The sequence below is a fragment of the Rhizoctonia solani genome, chromosome 14 (genome assembly GCF_016906535.1).
Source record: "Rhizoctonia solani chromosome 14, complete sequence".
NCBI classification, from domain to species: domain Eukaryota; kingdom Fungi; phylum Basidiomycota; class Agaricomycetes; order Cantharellales; family Ceratobasidiaceae; genus Rhizoctonia; species Rhizoctonia solani.
In genome coordinates this window covers 1,353,497-1,376,351 of record NC_057383.1, presented here as the reverse complement: position 1 = coordinate 1,376,351, position 22,855 = coordinate 1,353,497, and the positions used below count along the sequence as shown (strand labels likewise).

The window sequence follows — 22,855 nt, the reverse complement described above, 5'->3', positions numbered from 1 at the left end:
GGTCTAAGCGCCATCAAAAAGCATGACCCCGCAGTCAGTTGGCTGACAGCGGATGACGTCACCTTTATCTCGAATCTGTCGTGCGAAGAAAGCGCCGGAGTATTCAATACGAGCTTGCTTCCATACTCGTCGCATTACCAATGGTAATGTCGGAGGAGTCGGACCATATTATCAACACCCTCCTCCGTGCACATGTCCCGATTGTTATCCTATCACATCGCGGTATGTGTACCCCCAAAAAAGAACATCACAACGCACACACAAAAGCTTTCGAAGCTCGGCAGACCCTGTAATAGCCTCGGCCTTTGAGCCCCTATTATACCCAATCTCACGAACAATTCGCGGTGTGTGCACATTACCATAAAAGGAGATTCGTCTGTCATTGATTACGGCATAAATTTGTAAAGCCGCACAACGTTATATCCAGCCCATGAGTGTCGTCATTGGTACAGTAGCTCGGTTTGGCGAAACAATCCGTGAAATCTATAACTTGGCTAGAAAACGTTTTCACCAACCCTTTGAATTTATTGCGTTTTCTGACTAAGGATTGGCATATGCAAGTGAGAGATAACCTGAGATTGCGTGATTCAATACAATATCCCCATCAATGATGAGTTTCGGATTATTATGGTTCGTGTACTTGCCGACTCTCGCTCCAACGAGAGCTTCTTACAGAAAGGTTCTCCATCAGATTAGCGCTCGCTTTGGGCACCGAGATCGATAATCGTCAACGACACGTGCTTTGTACACAGCTGCCGAGCCTTCTATATGCCTCCCGGTGGCAATAGGCGTCAGACTGGTTCTTGGGGCGAGATTTGTGAGTGTTACGTTTTAATCTGCAAAGGGGAATGTTATAATACCATACTCAAGCCTTACCTGGAGCTGAACCAGCACGGAATCCCTCATCGAGTGAACAGTGCATGGTTAGCTTCGGTGGAAGAGGATCTCATGAATTGCAGTATCAGGTCTTTTTGTATAGCAAGGCAATGGGGCGGATATAGTTCGAGTATTATTATCACCATCCATGTATAAGGCTAGTCGTAAGTGTACACAGTACTGGTGTTGGTATGCGCTTTTATCCTTATATATGCTGCGTAATACTTCCGAATCGAGTAGTTCATGATCATTGTCCCGCAAGGATCATTGGCGTCGTGATCCGGGGGCGTGTATATACAGCAGTACGCCAATTCCACTTGTCCAGTGCCATTATTGTATAAGACACCATCAAAAATACGACCACTCGCCCATGACTTTCGGTAATTTCTCCAAACACTGCTTTGCATCTTTTCCGTAAATCCGGTTTGATGGGCTTGGCAGTGACGTCAGCAGGCTTACCGAGCATGTATGTGATCCCAGGCTCATTGTCGAGACAGGCATGTCAATGGCGAACGGCACCCGGCAAGAGGGCGCTGAAAACCATGTGTTGAGCGTGCTCAACGTCACGAAAATTCATGGGGTTGAAAGTACAGAGGGTACCACCAGAGGCTTTGTGCATGTCGATGAGCTCCTGGTTGGTGCGAAAACATATCCAGTGATAGTTAAGCTGACTCATTGCAAGAAGTCGATGATTGGTGGACAGAGTGTGCAAGCTTGATTTCTGACCAACCAATCTGACTTTGTCGTATTTGAATAAACCAGATATCGAGTTTCCACTCGGGATAGTATGGTTGCTTGGATCACTTGACTGGGGAGGGTAAATACGATATATAATACAAAAAACCGTGATCAATAAGTCAAAGACAGCATTTACTCAAAGAAGGGAAACAAGAAACGAGGGCATTATCAACGGTATAAATAGAAGGACCAGTATACAACAACACTCAAAGTCGATGCAGTTATCTGGCCTGGATAAATTTGTGGATGTGTAAGTATCCAAGTGCTCGTCGAGCACCAAGGTTTGATCGAAACCAGAGGTGTTCGCTGGCTATCCCACAGCTTGGCTCTCCGGCGGTCCTGAGCCTCAGGAAGCCCAGTAATTATCGATCCGCTCTAGAGTCTATGCGACAGCTTGTCGAGAACTACTGTCTCACGAACTCCAGTCGACTCAAAAAGTTATGTAAATGAGCATAGTGTTTGGATGAGACCACCCTGAAGGTCACATGATGTTGAGCGCGTCTCTCACGTGATCGTTCATCTCCATTGATTCTCCAATATGCGACGTCGAGTAGCTTCTCAGGTGTGGACACTGTCGCGGATCCATCGCGTACTGAGACCACTTAGGACCAAAGTAGCTGCTTTGTCTGCCTCTCTTAAAAAGGAGAAGCGGATCGGTCTTCCCCTGAATACTACTGCACCGACACCAACACCAACCCGACGACCTCCTCTTCGACGAACCTATCACATACGCCACAAGCGGAAGAGAGCCTCCGAAAACTCCGATGACGAAGCACAGTACATTCCGGGCTCCGAAAAACCCCGGTCTACTAAACCAAAATCACTAAAACCACCGAAACTGCCAAAGCCAGAGAGACGATGGTCACCAGAGGTCCTCGAACGAATGTCGGCCGTTGTCGATGCTTTTCGGGTACTTGCCGATGTAGTCTATGACGAACAGGTGGAAACAGAAAGTGGAGAGGAAAATCTGCTCAAGCTGCGGGATCTCTGCGTCCGAGTCTTGGCTACGGATATCGAGCCCTCCGCAATTGCTGCGGCAGGCCCTGCACATGACGACAGCGACGACGAGGGAGAACTAGTGGATTTGACTAATGTTGTCGATCAAAGATTTGAAGAAATTCCCGAGCACCTTCGTCGGTAAGCAGTCTGCGAATCCAATTCATCGCTGCCGCTCAATTCTTCTTTAGAGGATCTATCATACCATATGCCCTGTCGATGATAAAACACCATGTTGACATAATCACGCCTCTTCCCCAGCTCTGGAATCATTTGCTCGGAATATGCATGTCTTCGTCGGCCTCACCCTCTCCACCAAACACGGCCGACATTCTGCAAATATGCTCGAACTTGTTCTTTGCAGCACTCCACCAACCCCGCTCGGGATCCCGTGGACTCGCATTCCTATATCGCAACATTGTTGGCTCGGAACAGGATAAAATCTCTTCTGAGATCTTTTGTCAGGCTTTCCTGGAGGTTCTAATATCCGAGGAAGATAACCTTGAAAACAACTACGATATCCCTCCCGAATTTGGTGACCTGACCTTTCAACCATTGTCTCGTGTCAACTTGATTCAATCCCCAAATCGAACTCCTGCACGCCGTAGGGGTATCATACCACCAACTCCGCCAACGTACAACCCATCTTCCGATTCCGATGATCCCACAGGAACACTATTCCCCATCCGATCCCTGCTCTCTCGATCGGTGGGACATTTGATCGCAGAACTGAATCCAACTGAACTACTTGGATTTGTTGAGACTGCGGCGCAGGCCTTGCTACGCTGGGTGCGAAGCGATCAATATGCAGCTCTCTCACGAGAGCGAAGAAACACTCTTCAACGCAAAGCCGACGATGTGCGCTCATTGGCGCCTCGATTATGCGCAAGGATCGGGGATTGGGTGACAATGCTTCTGTCGGATGTTTGGAGTCGTCCGATCGGCCTGGGAGAGTTGGGAGCGGCTGCGTCGGCTCTGGGCCAGATTGTGGAGCTCGCGCTTGACGAAACCTCTGTTGGCGTAGACGATCCTCTTGGTCATGTTCTTCAACGATGGACCAATAAATGGGCGCAGCTCGACGTCGGCGATCCGTTTTGCGCATTAGCCTGCGTATACTTTGCTAAATATCCAAAGGAAGCTTCACTGAGTGGTGAAAGCTCTAGACTTGCTACGTTGCTATATCGATTACCTTTGACGGGCCGAAACTGCAATATTTTGGTTGGCACTTTGAGCGAGTTACATGGGCCAAGTGGCTGGAGCACGGCGCGCCCACAACGACATCCTTCCTTTAGTTTCCCCGAGCCAATACCACATGGCGCCACGCCCGAGATTGACTCTCCAGAGTTTTTCTGCCCGCCCCCAACTTTCCTACAAGCCATCCAAATTTACGCTCGTGCCCTGGCCAAAGCCAATTGCCCGCACCTAGAAACAACGCTGCTACAACTGATCGTAAATGATTCTCCCTATCTTGGCAATGAAGTCGAGGATATGCTTGAAGATGCTGAAACGAGATGGGGCAAAATTGGCTCGGACAAGGGCGACGGAGGAGAGGCAAGTTGGGAGTGGGCCCGTTCCAAGTGGCGATGGGATGAAATCACAAATACGTGGGTCGATGCGAGCAAGCCTATACCTTTTGTCGGAGGTGTCCCAGCACCGATCCTGTCAAGACGACCCGCATCGCAGAGGGCCAAACCACAGAGCAAGCCGAAGAAGACCAAGAGACCGGTGGAAGTTATTACTGTTTCGTCTGATACCGAACCTGCGTGCGATGATCTGGGGGTCGACTCGGATGCTACAGCACCAGCATGGGGCGAGGAGGATGATTATTCCGATGATGAGTTCTCCGCGATCCCAGCCCCCGAGTACACGAACCTTCACCAAATACGCTCGCCGATCAAGACCCGTCGTCAATCCCTCGCACGACCACGACCACGACCCCAACCTCTGGAAATTTCTTCGGATAACGAGCGCCAGGATCCCACGGACCAACGAAGGAAGAATGCGTCCAGGCGCGCGCGTCCGAGTTTCGATTGGGACTGGGACTCGGGATCCGAGTCCGAATCCGATTCCAATGCTGGAAGTGGCACCGAGTCCGGTTCTGAGGCTGGAGAAAGTGACTTTGATTGGACTCGGTACAATGGCAGATATCACCCTCACGACCGTTTACCTTCTCGGAATTCGTCTGGGCCAGACAGACCCCGACGGTCTTTGAATCGGACATCCAACACCACTATAGCTACTGGGAGCTCTTTCCGCCGCAAGGACTCTGACGAGGAAAACCGCTCGGACGTGTTTGGAACTGGACCAACCCGACCACCGAATCGCGTGGTCTCCGCTCCTGCCGTAAAGCGACAACGTGTGGTGGTCGAAATACCTGTTCTCAGCAAACGGTCCTTTAATCGGTCGTTTTCCATAGCCGGTTCGAAGCAACGTTCTATACTTGGCGACCACAACGCACCTCGCCGGCACAGCACTTCCAGCAAACCCAAGATGCAGTTCTACATTTCGCCCCCGCCGCCACCTCCACCACCACCCAAACGATCGGCGAGAACCGCACAGGAGATCACGACCTCTACTTTGGAGAGACTCTGCAGCCAGTTCACCCAGCTTAGCTCAGACGACGACCGAGATATGGTTATTGATCTGGTTGAAGATAGTCAAGACGAGACTGAAGATACGAGCGTTGAACGACGGATGGCGATGCCTTCGTCGGATGATATGAATTTATTCGAGGTCGTGACTCCTGCCTCGCGCAAAGTGCGACCTCGGTCAAGTTTCAGGATATAAGAGTTGGAATGGTGTTTCTTGGTTAACAGTGTATTGTTATTGGATGTGGTTCTTGGTTTATACAATTGTATGCGCATTTATCTTGATATAACACGATTGGAGGATTTCAATACTAGCTCTATCTATGTCGCCGGACGGCGCCCGGGGACGCGAACCTATCCAGGAACGCAGAGTCAGATCGTGAACAGATGATTGGTCGCGCTCTTGACGTGTTTGTGTCCCTTTTACCCAAATTCAGTCTAGAGGAACGCGACGCGTCGTGACTCGAGGCGGGCACCATCCAGGGAGGCGTAAACAACAAATGACATGGAGGGTCGAGAAGGAGATATATAGCCACGCTCAACCAGCCTGTTTTTTTTTTCAAGCCATCATCATCCTCACTCCCTCTCTCTTTTACACGACCTAACGCACCATGTCTGTTAAATGTAAGCATCCAGTGTCCACTTGTCTACATTTTTTTATTGAAGTTCGTCGCCTACAGCCGTCAAAGCTCTCTATCATACCGTCAACTGGGAAGAGAAACCAATCACCGAAGAGAACGCGCCCCTTAAGATTACACGCGTTCGTACGGAACGCAAGTTTTCTGGTGCTTTGACGGGTACTGGTAAGCGCACCTTTTGTCCGTCCAAGATACTCTCGGGTGCTCATCAATATTTGAACGTCCCTGTTACTAGGTATTGCCGAATATATTATCAACTATCACCCTGGCACAGAGTGCGACTCTCATGGAGGGATGCCCACTAGCTCGTACACCGGTGAGTACCAACGTGCCTCTTGGTCGAGGGATGAACCCCCTGCTCATATCCAAAATAGGAATTTGTCATTTCAAGGGCTCCTTCGAAGGTAGTCCCGAAGGCGAAGTAGTCTTCCTCGTCGAAAACGGCAAGTTTACCGGAACTGCCGAAGCTGATTGGATCATCGATGAGAAGACGGCTATTGGTGGGCTGAAGGGCTTAAAGGGGAAGGGTGGATATAGGCACGATGTTAGTGCCAAATGCGAGGATGGGACAAACGTTTGGTTCGAGTATACGCTTTGATATGGTGATTGAGACAGTCTGCTACATTGCACTGGTCACCTGGCGTGCCTGGATTGACACCAAGTTTTGATAAGTCCCACCAGGTACAAAGTGCCAACACAACGGAACAGTGTGAACCAAAAACAGCAGAAAATGTTTGTAATATCCTACTATATATGCGAACTTATACCGAAAATGGTAGTTTGTGATTCAAGTGGCTCGTGCGCGTAAGCTGACTTTTGTCAAGTCCTTCTCATTTTTGATGTTGACGTTGATCCATGCCTCAACACCCACCAAGGACTGGCGCCACCTTAAGCTTCGCAAAGGTGGGCATGTTGTTCAACCAATTTAACTTGCGCAAATATGATCATATAATTATGGACAAGAATAGAGACCCTCCCTATCTGGCCAAGAGAGTACTCACGAGTTAATATCTTTGGTCCTAGTATACATTCGAGCATCCCGCAGCTATCTCCACAGAAAAAACAATAACTATCCCTACCCGCGTTACTAGCGTCAAGGCGATATGCAATTGCTGGATGCGATCTGAGAACACAATAAACACTTGGCCTTGGGCCGGGACAGGGAATAGGTAATAGACGAGGGCAAAGGATATAAGGTAGACACAAACGACCGGGACCGAAGGACGAAGAGGGATGGGGGCAGGTGAGGCGGAACGCCGGACTGGGGTGCCACCGGGGCCGCGCCACCGAGCGAGCTGGGTGGGCGGCCAAACCAGGTCGAATGCAGTCAGTAAAGGTGCGGGTGGGTGGGATTCACAGAAAAGGGAGAGGAATATGAAGACGAAAACACTGCGAGCGCAATGGATGTGGTGCGTGGTGTGGAATGGAGACTAACGCGGCATAACAAGCGCCGTGTCGTAATACGATTAAGCATATGTAAATATAGTACAAAGGCGAAATAGCGCTAAGCCCAGCCTGATCGGCCCAGTATAAGTTTTGCGGCCTCCACAGGCTACGTCGCAAAACTCGGCGCTACATTTGACCCATGAACTCGCCCTCACAGCTCGGGCCTTCCCCAACGTCAAGCGTCACCCCGACGCAACTTCTTCCCAACAGATGAACCAGGTCATGGCGAGCATTCACTCTAACCCAAACTCCAGCGTTCCGGGCTAAAGAGAAAGACATCCAAGTATGCTAGGGTTGCACCGACTCAATCCTAACAACCATCCCAATATCGGTTTGATATCCTTGACCTTGATTGGGAGTACTTTGATATAGATATCAACGAGAATTTCTTGAAGAAAACCCATTATAGCAAAGAAAAGTGTGGTAAACGACAACTGCCGTTTATTTCATGTTTGAACTGGAGTACAGAACACGATGCAGCAATAGTATTTGGGTACTCCTTTGAAAAAGGTAAATGTATGCGCGGTGCTAGGGATAACAACCCCACGAATTGGCGGCTCTGAGCGCTCATTTACGATCTGGTAGATGAAAACAATCAGGCGTTTTGGAAGGCTCGCAGTATAATTGTCAGAGTCTGGGTGAAATTGGTGGATAAGCATCAAATGCTAGGAAAACTCGAGTACTTACCACTGGTTGCTATTCTTGGCCTGGTGGGTCGAGCCCACTCCCAAATGCTGGGTAGCTCAAGACGTATTCTACAAGAGCATAGGGGTCTCCGGGCTACTCGCAGACTTGTAAAGCTAGGATAATATTTCCGTTACCCTTGACAGTATGTTGGTGAGTAGATCTGGCCGGCAGACGTGTGAGACGAGGCCGGAAGGGAAATCCAGGAGCTTTCCATAGATGCCAGACTTGGGTTTGTATTGAACAATGATGGGGTATGTTGTAGATAATCAACAGTGCGCTGCCTACAGCAAAGTGCATGATGATAGACAGTCCAAACTTGCCATCATTTTTTCGTGATCGTTGAAGCCGTCCCAAACGCCATGGGATGTTCAACAATAGCGTTAGCCCCCACAATTAGATGCACTCACTATAGTACCAAGGCGGAAGGGAACGGGCCCAATGTATATTACAGTATAAGTCACGCCTGTAAGCGTAACCGAAGTGACGGTGTACCGCTATACAAACCATCTCATACTTGACGTGCACATGGGGTCAGTATATTTGTTCCAATTCATTTATAAATAGGTGATGCCTCTGATATGTCTCAGGGGGAGAAGACCGCCAGGCTCATCTTTGGTGCCCCCGTCCAGCGGACATTGAACAAGGTCTGGAAGAAACCCAACTTACGAAGCTCTCGGGGCTAGACAGACAATAAACTGGATCTTAAAAAAAAGGCATGATTTTGATTGGCGAGTCGCTAATCCAATCGTTGTGGCTACAGTATATACGGGGTGGCTCCATGCACAGATAATACCAATCAATCGTCGCGGTATTTCAAATCCAACTTGCGATGGCCCATTATTACCGATAGCACGCAAATTCGACATTGGCCCAGCTTCGATTGTTGACCCGGCGGAGCAAGCCGGTTTCACGAAGCATCCCCGGGAGTGTTGATGTCAGTGACGTGCCTGATCCGCACACCGGGACGAAAAGTTAACTAGTTGGATTAATTGAACTTTAATACTAATTAATACACTATGCTTGGTCTAGATCACTTGAGAGTGATCTTATCATGATATAGCAGGTGTGTTCAAGAGTCGAGCCAAGATGTCGCCATTGATGCAGCCTGAATTTCCAATAGAAAGTGGGGAAATGATGTGTATTGCTGCATACATTTGCAATCATAGTTTGAAAGCAAGATGGCAAAGCCGATGGTAAAGCGAATGAAAGCAAGTGTGTATACGTTACTAAACGATCCTATAATGCAAAGACAACCCAAAAGGTACACATACACACCCATCTCGTAAAACTCGAAACCAGCCAAGAGTCATTTGGTAGCACCGGCCAACCGCTCGCGACACAATTTACCCCACTCTTCGGGCGTAAAGCCAGTCCTGCGCTTGAAGACGCGGTGAAAGTAAAAGGTGCTCAAGCCAGACTGGCTCGCGAGTTTATCGAGGGGTATTCGTTGGCCGTGTTTCGAGCGTTCTTCGATCAAGAACTTGGCTCTTTCAACTGCTGCGGCCTGCCGCTGCTCGGCGGCTTCCCCAGCTGCGTCATCGGGCCTGCATCGTTTGCAGGGTCGGAAGCCGGCTTCGGTGGCTTGCTCGTTCGTGTCGTAAAACGCAACGTTTTGGCGGTTGGGTCGCCGGGAGGGACATGTGGGGCGGCAGTAGATCTTGGTGGAGACTACGCCGTAGACGAAGGAGGAGGTCTGGGCCCGGTCGAGGACTGCTTGCCACCGCGCATCGGGCGAGTCGTATCGATCTGCGTCTGTATCTCGGGCTGGAGCTGGGACAGGCGCTGGGGTCGGGCTGGGTGTCCGGAGTGGTACGGAGACTGGGGAAAGTGAGGGAGATGGCTCTGGTTTGTTGGCCGGTAGAGGTATCACGATAGGGGCCGGAACTGAGTGGGTAATTAAAGCATATCAAGCAAAACAAGTAAACAGACACTAACTTTGGTTCTGGTCCAGAGTGGAGATCAGTTGCGGCTCCATAAATTGGTCGAACTGGAAGTCGTCCATCCACGACGGAGCGCCAGTTTCCTCCGAGGGCAGAGCGGCCAGTGGATCGGTATTAAGAAAGTCTAGCGAGTATTAAATAAAGATTACTTCAGTTGTGTTAAGCCATATAGAGTGCAGGTCGTCGGATTGGAGGGCCGAGGAAATGGACGTACTTGCTAAGTCATCCCATGTGTTGTCTGCCTGATTGGTGAACCAGATATCGGGAACATAGCTCGCGTCTTCGCCGTTTATATGTGGCATGACGAACATAATGGGGAGCCAGAGAAGAGGTAGGCAGTCAGCGAAAAATCTGGTGCGACCATGCAGCAAAATGCAATGTGGTCAGCTGAGGTTGTGGAGGCCTTGGTCCTCGCGTGGCTGTGGTCCATCTCAGGGTTCATCAGGGTCCTACCTCGTATATACTACCTCTGGCGCTTCACTCCCCGCAACCGACTGCCAACATGGATCGTCTCAACCCAGAAGCATCCAAGTCCTATAGCCATATAGACATGGAAAAGGACAATACCGAGCATGACTCACTGCTCCCAAGCTCTTCCGGCCCCTTGGTAAGCGAGCGTGGTGTGAACCACTCTGCTGTGAAATACGACCGCCGACGACTCGCACTCTCGTTTGCTGGAGGAGTTCTCGCATGTGCTGCTGCCCAATACACCGCTTCGTTCTTCTGCGACTCGATGCCCACACCAACAACTCATTTCACCTCGCCCAAATTTTCCCCCAATGTCGGCCATTTCCCACCGTCCAAACCTACCAACGCCTACCCATCTTTGTTCCCCACCGACGTTGGGTATCCTGGACCCACTCCTACCGGCGTAGAGCCCGGTGTCGTGGCCACGGCCCCTGCTTACCCTCAGCACACTGGGGCTCCGGGTCTGCTCTTGCCGCAAAAGATTAAAGGCAAGACCAGCAGCTCATTTGATTTATTCAAGAGCTGGGGCAACTTGAGTCCCTGGTATACCGTCCCGGGCTCCGAATTCGGTCTGGATGGCGCGAGCCCGGCTGCACCCGACCAGTGCCGTGTTACTGGGCTGCATGTTTTGCACCGACATGGTGCCAGGTATGTGGGCTTGTATTGTCAAGCTCTCCACTGTCTAATAGACTCGCAAGGTACCCTACCGAATGGTCCAACTATGCAGGCCCGGCCACGGTCGAAGGGAAGCTCCGGGCGTCTGGCAACTTTAGCGCAAAGGGCGAGTTGGAATTCTTGAACGATTGGTGCGTCGTTTACGTATGCGTACAAGGTTCTTGCTTATGACACGATCTTTTAATAGGAAGTATTCGTTGGGAGCCGAGGTTTTGACACCGTTTGGTCGTCATCAGCTTTGTCAGTCGCGTTTACTTTAGACTTGCTCTTCTCGGCTCATTGTTTGGCGTAGATGACCTTGGAGTATCTATGAGGATGCGCTATGGTTTCCTCTTGAACAACTTTACTCGATCCGAAACTGTTCCCACCTTTCGCACAGAGTCACAGTGAGTTCACCAAACCTATGAAACCCCGTCGTAGACTGAATGTCATGCTCTATAGGGACCGGATGCTCCAGTCCGCCATGAACTTTGCCCTCGGATTCTTTGGCAACCCTATCGAGAAGCAATACCAGCAGCTAATTATGGTCAGGAACCCTGGTGTACGCAATTTCCGCCTCGACACTACTATGCGCAACTGACTTTGAGCCCAGATTAACAATACCATCTCACCCGACCTAACGTAATGCCACACCAATCTGTCCTGGTCGCATTTTACTGATCAACTCTGTAACATGTAGCTGCCCCAATGCTCACAGAACTGGCCGTGCGGACCGAGGGCTCTGGTACATGAAAAAGTGGACAAACGTCTACTTGAAGGATGCGCTCGCCCGGTTCCAGAAAGATACCTCTGGCTTCGAGTGGACTATCGAGGATGTGTTTGCTACCCAATACGTGAGTCGAGCGCGCCCAGTTTGGATCATATCTTGACCCAGATTTTCTCGTGTAGTTGTGTCCTTATGAAACGGTCGCGCTGGGATACTCCAAGTTCTGTGAGCTGTTTACTCAGGAAGAATGGGAAGGGTTCCATTACGCGTACGTTGGCTTGAGTTTATGACGAAGTTAATCTGTGCTGACGTTGTTTTCATGCATAGTTTGGATCTTGGTTTCTGGTTCGTATCACGTCTCTTGTCGCACTTGTCCCATCTCACTGGCTTTCAGGTACAATGACGTCTTTGGCTCTCCTATTTCTTTGGCACTGGGTGCTGGGTGGGTAACTGAAATGGTCGCTCGCTTGACGCACACCCCGGTGGAGGTTCACAATACAACCACCAACGCGACGCTGCACAATCCAATCCAGTTCCCGCTGCACGATTCGATGTACGTCGATGTGACCCACGAGGTGAGTGTCCTCGGATGATTGCGCCAGGTTCTCTGATCTGACACGCGTGATTTTCCAGACGGTATTCATGAAGAGTGCGCATTTTAATCCATCTAGACAATTGATTGTATTTTCTTTGCTGACTCTGGATTAGTTCTTGTTGCGATGAACTTGACGCAGTTCAAGGACGAACCCTTGCCGTGGACACACATCCCACCCAAGCGCAAGTTCCAGTCTTCGCAGGCGGCGCCATTCGCAACCAACATGCAAATCCAACGTAAGTTGCCACCTCCCCTTCCTTCCTTCCCTCCCAACTTGCACCGAATTCGTAATGTACTTACTCTTCTCTAGTCTTGTCCTGCGCGTCCCAGCCGGAACCTCAGTTGCGTGTGATCATCAACGACGGCGTGGTTGCGCTCGACGGACTCGACCAATGTCCCACGAACAAGGACGGCCTGTGCCCGCTCGACGCGTTTGTCGCGGCCCAAAAGGCAAGCTTGGCCAAGGCCGACTTTGACTGGACCTGTCATGGCGAGTGGGAACTGCCCGAAGGTCCCGAGTGGAATACGACGACGGGCACACCACCGCCACGTCCCGGTGCCTAAGCAAGGCAGGGGAGGCTATCTATATATAACATTCCCTATTTAGTCGACTCGACGACTGGCCGCAACATTGAGATCTTGTTGTGTTTGTTTTTAAATTTAACGTTGATGATATAATGATACATGATCGTGACCACTTGTCACACAGCCCGTATTTGGAAGTGTGGACAAATGTGTACTTGTGGGCTGCATTTGACGAGTAGCTGTTATCTTTTCAGGATGAGCGTGTATAGCCTCTGGAGAGCACCTCGTTTCAGTGATCGGCCTACTCATCCAGTCGTTTCAAGGTGCCGAAACACGGCAGCGTGCTCCTCTTCCTCCCACAGCCCCACTTGAGGGATATTATTATTGTCCTCGCGAGCCTCATGTTCATTTTGGTGGTGCCTTTTTTCAATTAAAGTATCACCCCAACGTGGCCGGTGTCGTAAAAAAAACGTTTCGTCATTGCAAGAAAGCAAGCGTGAAAGTATAGTACATAAATTGGTGCATGGACAAGACGTCAGATGCGAATGCGTGAGTGGGACGTGGGAGGGCGTGATTAATGGAAGATTTGAGATGATTGGAATGACAATGTCAACGAAAGCTGGATATGCGAGCGAGTTGCGATGGTTTGTAGGACATGAGAGCGCGAGCGTGAGAAAGCGTGAGTATATGCATGTGAGACGTGAGATGCGTGATTATGATTGGGTGTATCTGGGGAGGCCGTGACGAAGAGTGGAAAACCAAAAAAAAAATGAAAAAATGAAAATGAAAATCGGGATGTTCTTTTGTGTATTATGTTTCTGTTGCTTGATTAGTCGGAAACTGGAGACCTAGGGCCGAGTTCGACGACGACGACGCCGGCGTTGTTTGGATCGGTATGATGACGGAGTCCTTTGCTATAGAGCGCCACACAGGTCAGATCTGACAGCACTTAGATGCATGAAAATGGCACTCACCTGCGGAGCGACTCTTCTACTGCAGGAATAAGTTGTGGTTCTCCCTCTGAATGAATTCCTTTGCCAGTAATGACGCGAACGGTCGTCTGTCCGGCGACAGGAGCTTCGCGAAGGTACCTGCTCAGACGAGACAAGGCTTCTTTAACGTATAGACCTACGTATAAAATTAGTCAATTATTCTCTGGCTGGTCTACTTAGGCCACCCACCGTGAAGGTCAACCTCATCCGCGGGTCGGCCATCGTTCTTCTCCTTGAATATTTGGTTTGCAGCCTCGCCGTGAAGTTTGTGCATTTTCTCTTGATGTTCTCGCCCGAGATCTGACAATTGCTTCGCCCGGAGCTTGTCTCCTTCGTCATGCGCCTGACGGCTAGCCGTAAACGCCATGGACATCTTGTCTCCCTCCAATCGCGCCTGGGACCTCAATGCTTTACCGCCATGTGACTCGGACTCGGGGGCAATATCGGACGGCGCAGATTCGGGTGGTGGGGTGTGCCGACTAGGGCCAGAGCCGGCAATACTAGGTGGTACACGTTGAGAACCAATAACACTTGGAGGTACACGAGGCGTGCCAAGCGCGCTAGGCGTTCGACGGAGACTGCCAGTTCGATGGGTGTTAGCAGCGCTAGGAGGACGAGAAACCGGGGAACCGACTACACTCTCGGGAAGAGCAACTCCTGTTGCACTCTGTGTGCGCCTCGACCTCGAAGTGGGCGTGTGCGAAACTACACTTGGCGCGTAAGTTGAAGGTGGTAGGGGCATCCTGTGCGCGGCACTGCTTGGCACACGGGTGGGTGTTTCAGAGATAACGCTAGGTGCGTATATCGAGGGGGGCAGTGGTGTGTGGTGTGCTGCACTCGAAGGAGTTACGCTTGGAGCCCTGGCAGTAGGCGCTTGAGAAATTACGCTTGGAGAATAAGTCGATGCTGGGAGAGGTGTTCTGTAAGCTGTGCTTTGTGAAATGCTTGGAGACCTGGCACGAGTGCGATCCGAAATGACAGTTGGGGCGTAAGTCGATGCAGGGAGCGGTGTCCTATGCGCGGCAGAACTTGGGGCTCGACTAGGTGCTTCGCTCGGTGCATATGTTGAGGGAGGCAAAGGGGTCCTGTATGAAGTGCTTGGTGCAACACTTGGAGCCCTGGTAGGTGCTTCACTCGGCGCATACGTAGAAGGAGGTAGGCCTGTCCTATAGGCCGCACTTGGTGCTACACTACCCGCTCGAGAAGGGGGGACCGCGGTGCTACCAGGCTCGTCTGACATGATACTTGAAGCATACGTTGACGGTGGGATCGCCGCCCTATATGGAGTGTCAGGAATAATGCTAGGAGATCGAGCCCTTGAGGGAGCTTCGCTTGGCGCATAAGTTGAAGGGGGCAAAGGTGCCCGGTATGCTGAGCTATGTGCGACGCTCGGTGCGACGCTTGGTGCCCTGGTCGGAGCTTCGCTTGGTGCGTAGGTCGAAGGGGGTAAAGGGGTTCGGTGCGCCGTACTTGGGGCTACACTACCGATCCTCGAGGGCGGTGCAATAGTGCTTTGTGCATCATCTGACATCACGGTTGGAGCATATGTTGAAGGGGGGAGTGGTGTCTTATGAGCCCTACTGGTCGCTCGCGTCGGAGCCTCACTTGGTGCGTAGGTCGAAGGAGGTAAAGGGGTTCGATACGCCGTGCTTGGGGCTACACTACCGATCCTAGAGGGCGGGGCAATAGTACTTTCGGCATCATCCGACATGACCGTTGGTGCATAAGTGGAGGGCGGAAGCGGGGTTCGATGCGCTTTGCTAGTGGCCCGAGTCGGTGCTTCGCTGGGTGCATATGTCGAAGGGGGCAAAGGAGTGCGGTACGCCGTGCTCGGCGCGACACTGGGGGCACGACTGGGTGCTTCGCTGGGCGCGTACGTCGAAGGGGGCAAGGGTGTCCGGTGTACAATACTAGGAGCCTCACTTCCCATTCTCGAAGGAGGCGCGATGGTGCTCTCCGCATCGTCGGACATGACCGTTGGGGCATAGGTTGAGGGTGGGAGGGGCATCCGATAGGCCGTATTGCTAGGTGTCCGGGTTGGAGCTTCACTCGGTGCGTACGTCGATGGCGGCAGCGGGGTCCTGTATGCGGTGCTCGGAGCGACGCTACCAATTCTGGAGGGTGGTGCAATGGTGCTCTCAGCATCATCTGACATGACAGTAGGAGCATAGGTGGAAGGCGGAAGTGGCATGCGTCGGGCCGTGCTCGGGGCGACACTCGGAGCTCGGGTCGGGGCTTCGGAGACCTCGCTTGGGGCATAGGTGGAAGCTGGGAGCGGTGTTCGGTACGCGGTGCTTGGGACGACACTTGGGGCCCTTGATCGATGACCGGCAGAACTTGGGACCCTGGATATCGTGGGACCTACAGGTACGCCTGATCGGGAAGTCGGGGCTTGCGAGATAACGCTGGGAGAATATGTTGAGGCTGGTAGCGGCATTTTGTGTGCGCCCTATTCGCGTCAAGGCCCAATTGGCAGAGAGCACCGGACGAATGAGTTCGTTTGCGTTCGCGCGCATTTGCGTTCAAGTGGATCGTTCGTTTCGTGATACAACAACACACATGGCACAACATCACAGCAAAGACCCCAAAAAACAAAATCAGAAGTGTCAGTTAGAATCGTTTACGACTATTGGTGGATCGAGGAGTCCGTGCCTCTGATGATGCTCGCCCACTCCGGTGGGACCCTGCTACACTAGGTGCCGTCGCCGGTATTATTATTTGCGAGGGTTCTTCGCTTGCGACGGAAGATGCGACACGGGACTAGTGGGAATATGAGAGAATGGGGAATAAGGATGCAAGGGTCGAAGACGTACCAAGGGTGACTTAGCCCCGTTTCGGGAAACACCAGAACGATGAGAAATAACCGATGGTGGGGGCATCGGCACCGGCGTGATTTCAGGTCCCTACAAGGCAATAAGTACCTTTGTCTGATTTGTAGTGTAAATAATTTGTCATGTAATACCTTTGAGGCCTTGGATCGCTTGCTCGAAGCATAACTGGTACCGCTTTGACTTAGAGGAGATTTGGGACGAATAACACGACCATTGACTGAGGATGCTGGGTAGCCGGACCTAACCGACCCAGCAACAACTGATGCTGGAGGAGAGTTGCCTTGTATCGATGGTGACCCTTTGCGGGAATGAGTATACTCAGACACGCCACCATGCAACGAAGGTGAGTCAACCCTCTGGGAGGGTGCCCGGACACTTGGTGCGTGGAGCGACGGACTTCCCTCCCTATACGACTCGGGCGCGTGAATACTAGGACTGCCAGCATAGTGAAGAGGCGGACTGGCGACCCGACTCGAAGGTGCACGTATGGATGGAGATCCCACACGCGACTGGGCTGGAGAACGATCAAAGTACTGAATACGGTCATTCTCGCGGTCGACATCTGAGAGGCGCTCCCGGAATGAAGAAGTGGGAGAGTATAGTCCACCATCACCGCGGACCGATTCACCGCCGTGAGTGGAGCGAGCATCTCGAATCGAATGTCCATCGCGTATAGAAGGCTCGCCGAGTGAAGGGGATCGTACATCGCCTCGCACGGACGGTTCCTGTATTGAGGGGGAGTGACCGTCCCTAACAGAATGACCATCTCGAACAGATTGCCCATCTCGGACGGAATAGCCATCACGGACAGAATAACCATCGCGGACTGATTGTCCATCACGAATGGAATAGCCATCACGAACTGAACTATCGCGAACAGAACCATCGCGGACAGAGTAGCCATCGCGGACAGAATAACCATCGCGAATAGAATGGCCATCACGAACAGAGTGTCCATCCAGAACGGAGTGACCGTCACGAATCAAGTGTCCATCACGAATGGACCCTTCTCGCAGAGAAGGCGAACGCGCACCATGCCCTTCGTGCAGGACAAGCTCTCTGCCTTCACGAGTCGATCCCTCGGCCGAGTGTCGGGTGCGCGCCGAACGGGCGGAAGGAGCGTGCGAATGGGCCGATTGGGAATGCCTTGATGGAGAATGCATGGCCAAGTCCGGTACTGATCGGTTGTCCGTCTTGACAGAAGCGGCATCATGGTGAGATCTAAAGTTAATTAGAAATGTGTATCCCAGTTGCTTGGTAAGGACATGACTAACCTTGATATAATCGAACCTTCGTGGTCGTGTAACGAACGCGTATGAGAGGTGGGTGAATCATGCAAATACGTTTCCGTGTACGTCGGACCATGCGCTGTGCTTGGTGGTCCTCGGTAAGAGCTACGGATATCCAAGACCCCGACATTTGACGAAACGGCAAGTAAAAGTCCAGACGGGATCGCCATCAACGCGATCGAACCCCCGAATGTCAAAACAGCACCCCAGCACGCGTCCAACCCAAACCGCAACATCCCGACAAATCATATTCACCCATACCGTAGCCCCACAGCCGAATCGCAATTCACGTTCCGAGTCCAATTATGGCCCCACCAATCCGCAAGAACAATGAAAGACGAAAATGCAATTAGGCCCCAAATTTCGCTCGCGACAAAGATATTGGGAAAACGCACCGGTCTGCTGTGTGGTGGCTTGTCACACTTCGTGCAGGCTCATATTCGGCAGATTCACGCGCGTGAATCGGATAGGTTCCCGAAGACGGAGAGTGAGATTCTGGCAAGGGGACCTGGTGGGGAGGAGCCTACATAGATTGAGGATTAATCTTAAAAAATTGTACACAGTATGATTGAACAGACCTTGATAAGCCTATTTTTCGGGCTTCCGAAAGACATAGCACGGGAACGACTTGAGCGGCCAGAGCGACCAGACGCCACGGACCCAGGAATCTGTTGGCGCGTGAAGATGAGTGAATAGTGTAATTCAAAGTTTAAGCTAAGCCATACCGTTGGAGGACGGTGACTCTCAGCTACTGAGGGGGGTCCATGTCTTGCCGAGGGAGCAATAGGAGAGCCAAGTTGTGACTACGGACACCTCCTTGTCAACGACTTCCTTAGAAGAGTTAGCTGAAATAACCCACCTCGCGTTCTTCGATAATAATATCATCATAGCTCGCTCGAGGGTCTATGTCTACATATTCTTCATTGATATGCTCGCCTTCAGATACAACAGTTCCACCACTCCTGCGGTCTCTACTGTTTCTTCTAATAAGTCCCATTATGCTGGGGAAGCGTCGGAAACTGTTTGTAAGCGAGTTGGATCGCTTAACCTTGGGACGGGTTACGCTGCCCACCGAACTGGCACGGCTAGACGGACGATCGATTGTTACTATTTCAGGAGAAGGCGTTTGCGTTGGAGGAATAACAATGACTTCAGGTGGCTGTTGAATGAGATCTCCTGGGCCCACTGGCTGGTCAATAAGTTCGATGCGCCTCGGCTCTGGTGGTGCTACTGGCGGAGCAGGCTGAATCATAATCACATTTTCTTTGGGAGACGGTGTCGACTTTTGCTTGACCTGCTGAACTACCACAGTCGGCTGTGGTTGTGCGACTTTTCGGTGTACAATAATAGTGTTCGGAGCAGGCTTGACCTTGCGACGCAAAGTGATCGGTACTTCACGGCTCCCAGACACAACTTCCGGGTCCTGCCATAAATAATTAGAACAAAAACATAAATAGACCTTGGCTTTGCTTACACCATACTTGGCTCGATGAAGATTCAGCCTGAGTCGCACAGGAGCATGCTCAAATATCCTTCCTGCTGCAATGAGGGACTTGCGGCGTTGCTCCCGTCGTTGGATGACCACAAGTTTGATTCGTTTACGAGCCTCCTTAGGGCCTACGCGGTATGAATATTCAAAGACCTCGTGTCGTCCAACAACCTGGCCGGAAGCCATAGCAATGACACACGGGAGGGGGGAGGCTCAAGGGAGGGAACGGTGGTGTCAAGAATGAAGAAAAAAACAATCAAGCTCCCGTAGATCTACCAGTCCGAGATCCTTTGGCTCCGCTTGTTTTTGTCCTATCCACGCCCAGGGGACGTGGCAATGTGAGTCCCTTTCAACGCGGCCGCCTCGTGGTAGAAGTCCAACTTAATTTATATACGTTCCATTTGTGAGATCGCGTCACATGACAACTTCCTTTTCCGTCACATGTCAGGTCCGTCACGAGTCTGTGACCATCACAACAATCAGGGACCTCGACGTCGGAAACTGTCTCGCCCTCATTTGGCGCCCATTGTGCTAATCAACATCGCGCATATGTACTACATCTTGCATCCCATCATCGCGCCTCTTATCTGTCTCATCGCCTAGCTTATCTGCTTTATTCTCGCCAAGTTCCTCCACCTTGTCCACAGCCGGGTCAGCTTCGACTATAATACTTTCTTCGGCGTCCATGTACTCGTCCTCGTCCGAATCTGTAGGTGAAATTATCTGTGCCGATTTTTCAAACTTGAATCGCACGGTCGGTGGCAAGGTGGCTCGGAATTCTTCATCTAGCTTCTGAGATTTGATCTACGACGCGTATTTAATTTTAGCTGGGAATATGCTGGTAGCGATATCAGCTCATGTACATACCCTATCCTTGCGCGGCCACGGTGATTCTTTCCCTTCGTTCGGCTTCGAGTAGAACATAAGAAAAGCCCCAGATCCCAAGTGTACCCCGGAGCTATCGCTGAGAACGGTTTCTTCCGATGCCTATATGCACGATTACTTCAGTTTTTGACTCGTGCAGATTTCGTCCGGTAATCATGACCAAACGCACCTCAGTCACATCATCATCGACGATCTTCCACCACTTGTCATTGTACCGAATATATGAGAAGATATGAGCTCGACCTAGCAAGCCATCATGAATAACAACTGCTTGGAGGTCATACTGTAGTAATATGTAAGTAAAATCTGATCAAATTCGGACTGCTCCGGACTACTTGCCTTTATTGTTCGTAGTTCTGGTAAATCCCATAATTTCGATCGCTCTGCGTTGAGTTCTTCCGTCTTTGTGGCATGTTCTGGGGCCAAGAGATGATCGGCGTTGGCCAGACTTATCAATTCGGCACATACCAGCCAATTTATCTTCAATATCCTTCAAAATCGACTTGAGCTTCTTCAATGTATTATCGTTCCGAACTTTACGCTTCGGATCTCCGCCATCTGTGGCCGTATGCTCAAAATGTCGGATGCACGCACGTAGATCGGCTAGAGTGTCACGCCCCTGTGGCCCAAATGAGTTACTTGTGCGATAAATACCAAGCTTTACACATACCTCGCACTTTCTCAGTTTGACACTTTCACTTTCCATCGTTTTAACTTGTTCCTCGATATCCTTCTCTCTCGACTTGATCGTCCTCAGAACAAAGTCCCTCTTGTCCATCACCCACCGATCAAACCATAATCGAGCAGGAAACCCAAATTTTCCTGTTCCACCTGATTGATTCGGGCTCCTATCCACCTTAAATGATAATATCTCGGGTAAAGTATCGCGTACGAATCCTAGACCATCGGCTGCGATATGGTATTCAAGGATATCGGCGAGGTTGTTGTTGTTCGGAGATCCAGCGCCCATAGCAAGTGGGATGACATAGTACTGCTGATCTTGTGGCTTGGTCAACTCGACGTGAGGAGGGAGTGGCGATTTGGGAACCTTGGCTTCGTTAGACACACTATCAATTGTAGGAAGAAATAAGGGTGTGATTGGAGACGCCAGTGCCAGATTTAGGTTTTTGGTCAGACGTCCAAGGAGTTCTATCGAAACGTATCAAAAAGTAGTGGGCATAATATAAAAACAGACTACCTGTTGCTGCTGTTGCGGGTGAATGTGCAGATACGCTATCAGACCATTCCCCTGTCCAGGGTTTAATATCAATATAGGCTTGTTGTGTACATTCAGCATGGCACATCATATCCCGTGTCAATTGACTGTCTAAATGCACCATCAGTATACTTTATCACAGCAATACAACACATTCATACCATGCCAGGCATGTTCCAGATTTTCTTTCGCAACTTGATCACCATTGGGCGTAAATTGAGCATGTTGTTCTTTTAACCTTGCTCGCAAAGGCGCGAGTGCCATCAGCGCCTGAAATATGGGAGGGGCAAATATCGAATTTTGATCGCTGGATCGAAACGCGACTGGCCTGCCACTGATGTCAGTCAAAACATTCCAGGTGACAATCAAATCATGTACCGTCCGTCACTTTCCCGCCCTCGCTCCTCAGCGGGCCGATCAACGTATAGATCCGCGGCTAAATTACTTTTTCCGTCGTTGAGACTGGCTTCAAGCGCTTGTCTGAGTGCGTGATCGGTTCCTGAGTCCAAACTCTGTTATGAAGTTAAAGCCAGAGTCCCTGGTGCTATCATTCATTAATACTTGCCCTGTTATCGTATTTCTTCACGTCTTGTTGATTATAAGGTCCGTACTCTTCAGGTATGGGTTCTAGTGGGGGAGGCCCCTGGTCTTCCATTGAAAGGGCCAGGGCTTTTTTCATATCGTCATCCTCCATTTGATCATACCTTGGGGGTTGTTCCCCAGTTGTTGGGACAAGTGCCATAGAATTATCTACAGGGCTCGAATGTTTCCGTCTAGGGGGAAGTGCTAGAATGACTTAGTATAACATCAACTGACAGCCTGGGTACTGTACCTGGTGCCGATTTGTTCATCGTTCGACCGCGCTCTTCTGGTTCGCTAACCCCAACCTGATATGGTTTCATAACCAATTTTGGTTATGAAAGCATGTTTGTACAAGGCACTTACAGCGGGTGTGTCGAAATTTCCGTCAAGCAGATGACCAGCGACAATTTCTGCATTCCCATTATATTTCTTCAATAAATCTGTACATAGTCATAGAATGCATCAGTCTTGGTCAGGCGTACATTTGTAACGCATAGAGGCATTCACACACTCGCAATTTGATCTCTTGTGGCAGCTGAACCCAGTGCTTGGAGAAATTCAATTTTATCTGCGTGTGATTCTTGCATATTGACCAGGTACCGGGGTGTTTCGTAGGTGTGGTGGTGGAGGGGTCTGGACAAACCACAAGTACAAGCGCCAACGCCACGCGAGTAATTGATGACTACTCGGCGC

General features: G+C 50.7%; 6 protein-coding genes across 6 annotated transcripts; 4 read left to right on the top strand and 2 right to left on the bottom strand.

Moving 5' to 3' along the window:
- Positions 1 to 1,375: 1,375 nt before the first annotated feature.
- RhiXN_11044 (uncharacterized protein) lies at positions 1,376 to 1,594 on the top strand (the record flags this gene model as incomplete). Its single annotated transcript, XM_043330859.1, has 2 exons — positions 1,376 to 1,510; positions 1,559 to 1,594. 2 exons carry the CDS (start codon positions 1,376 to 1,378, stop codon positions 1,592 to 1,594), a joined length of 171 nt encoding a protein of 56 aa, XP_043186204.1.
- Positions 1,595 to 2,152: 558 nt separating this feature from the next.
- On the top strand, positions 2,153 to 5,397 carry RhiXN_11043 (uncharacterized protein; the record flags this gene model as incomplete). The annotated part of the gene is made up of 2 exons (XM_043330858.1): positions 2,153 to 2,751; positions 2,802 to 5,397. 2 exons carry the CDS (start codon positions 2,153 to 2,155, stop codon positions 5,395 to 5,397), a joined length of 3,195 nt encoding a protein of 1,064 aa, XP_043186203.1.
- A 412-nt stretch (positions 5,398 to 5,809) lies between these two features.
- On the top strand, positions 5,810 to 6,434 carry RhiXN_11042 (uncharacterized protein; the record flags this gene model as incomplete). The annotated part of the gene is made up of 4 exons (XM_043330857.1): positions 5,810 to 5,822; positions 5,879 to 6,001; positions 6,072 to 6,152; positions 6,211 to 6,434. 4 exons carry the CDS (start codon positions 5,810 to 5,812, stop codon positions 6,432 to 6,434), a joined length of 441 nt encoding a protein of 146 aa, XP_043186202.1.
- A 2,841-nt stretch (positions 6,435 to 9,275) lies between these two features.
- On the bottom strand, positions 9,276 to 10,211 carry RhiXN_11041 (bifunctional transcriptional activator/DNA repair enzyme Ada; the record flags this gene model as incomplete). The annotated part of the gene is made up of 3 exons (XM_043330856.1): positions 9,276 to 9,853; positions 9,905 to 10,033; positions 10,124 to 10,211. The coding sequence occupies 3 exons, from the start codon at positions 10,209 to 10,211 to the stop codon at positions 9,276 to 9,278; spliced, it is 795 nt and encodes a 264-aa protein (XP_043186201.1).
- Positions 10,212 to 10,411: 200 nt separating this feature from the next.
- On the top strand, positions 10,412 to 12,917 carry RhiXN_11040 (histidine phosphatase family containing protein; the record flags this gene model as incomplete). Its single annotated transcript, XM_043330855.1, has 13 exons — positions 10,412 to 11,025; positions 11,076 to 11,183; positions 11,240 to 11,292; positions 11,345 to 11,438; positions 11,494 to 11,593; positions 11,645 to 11,673; positions 11,732 to 11,885; positions 11,941 to 12,026; positions 12,086 to 12,103; positions 12,153 to 12,333; positions 12,392 to 12,407; positions 12,467 to 12,589; positions 12,664 to 12,917. The coding sequence occupies 13 exons, from the start codon at positions 10,412 to 10,414 to the stop codon at positions 12,915 to 12,917; spliced, it is 1,830 nt and encodes a 609-aa protein (XP_043186200.1).
- Positions 12,918 to 13,707: 790 nt separating this feature from the next.
- RhiXN_11039 (Smr domain-containing protein) lies at positions 13,708 to 22,657 on the bottom strand (the record flags this gene model as incomplete). The annotated part of the gene is made up of 25 exons (XM_043330854.1): positions 13,708 to 13,792; positions 13,853 to 14,006; positions 14,060 to 16,275; positions 16,554 to 16,630; positions 16,684 to 16,773; positions 16,833 to 17,922; positions 17,976 to 18,095; positions 18,386 to 18,513; positions 18,569 to 18,658; positions 18,716 to 18,793; positions 18,850 to 19,413; positions 19,465 to 19,650; positions 20,035 to 20,283; positions 20,347 to 20,466; positions 20,534 to 20,607; positions 20,649 to 20,780; positions 20,833 to 20,983; positions 21,035 to 21,513; positions 21,563 to 21,691; positions 21,742 to 21,908; positions 21,959 to 22,079; positions 22,142 to 22,366; positions 22,413 to 22,467; positions 22,526 to 22,602; positions 22,654 to 22,657. 25 exons carry the CDS (start codon positions 22,655 to 22,657, stop codon positions 13,708 to 13,710), a joined length of 6,861 nt encoding a protein of 2,286 aa, XP_043186199.1.
- Between the last annotated feature and the right edge of the window lie 198 nt (positions 22,658 to 22,855).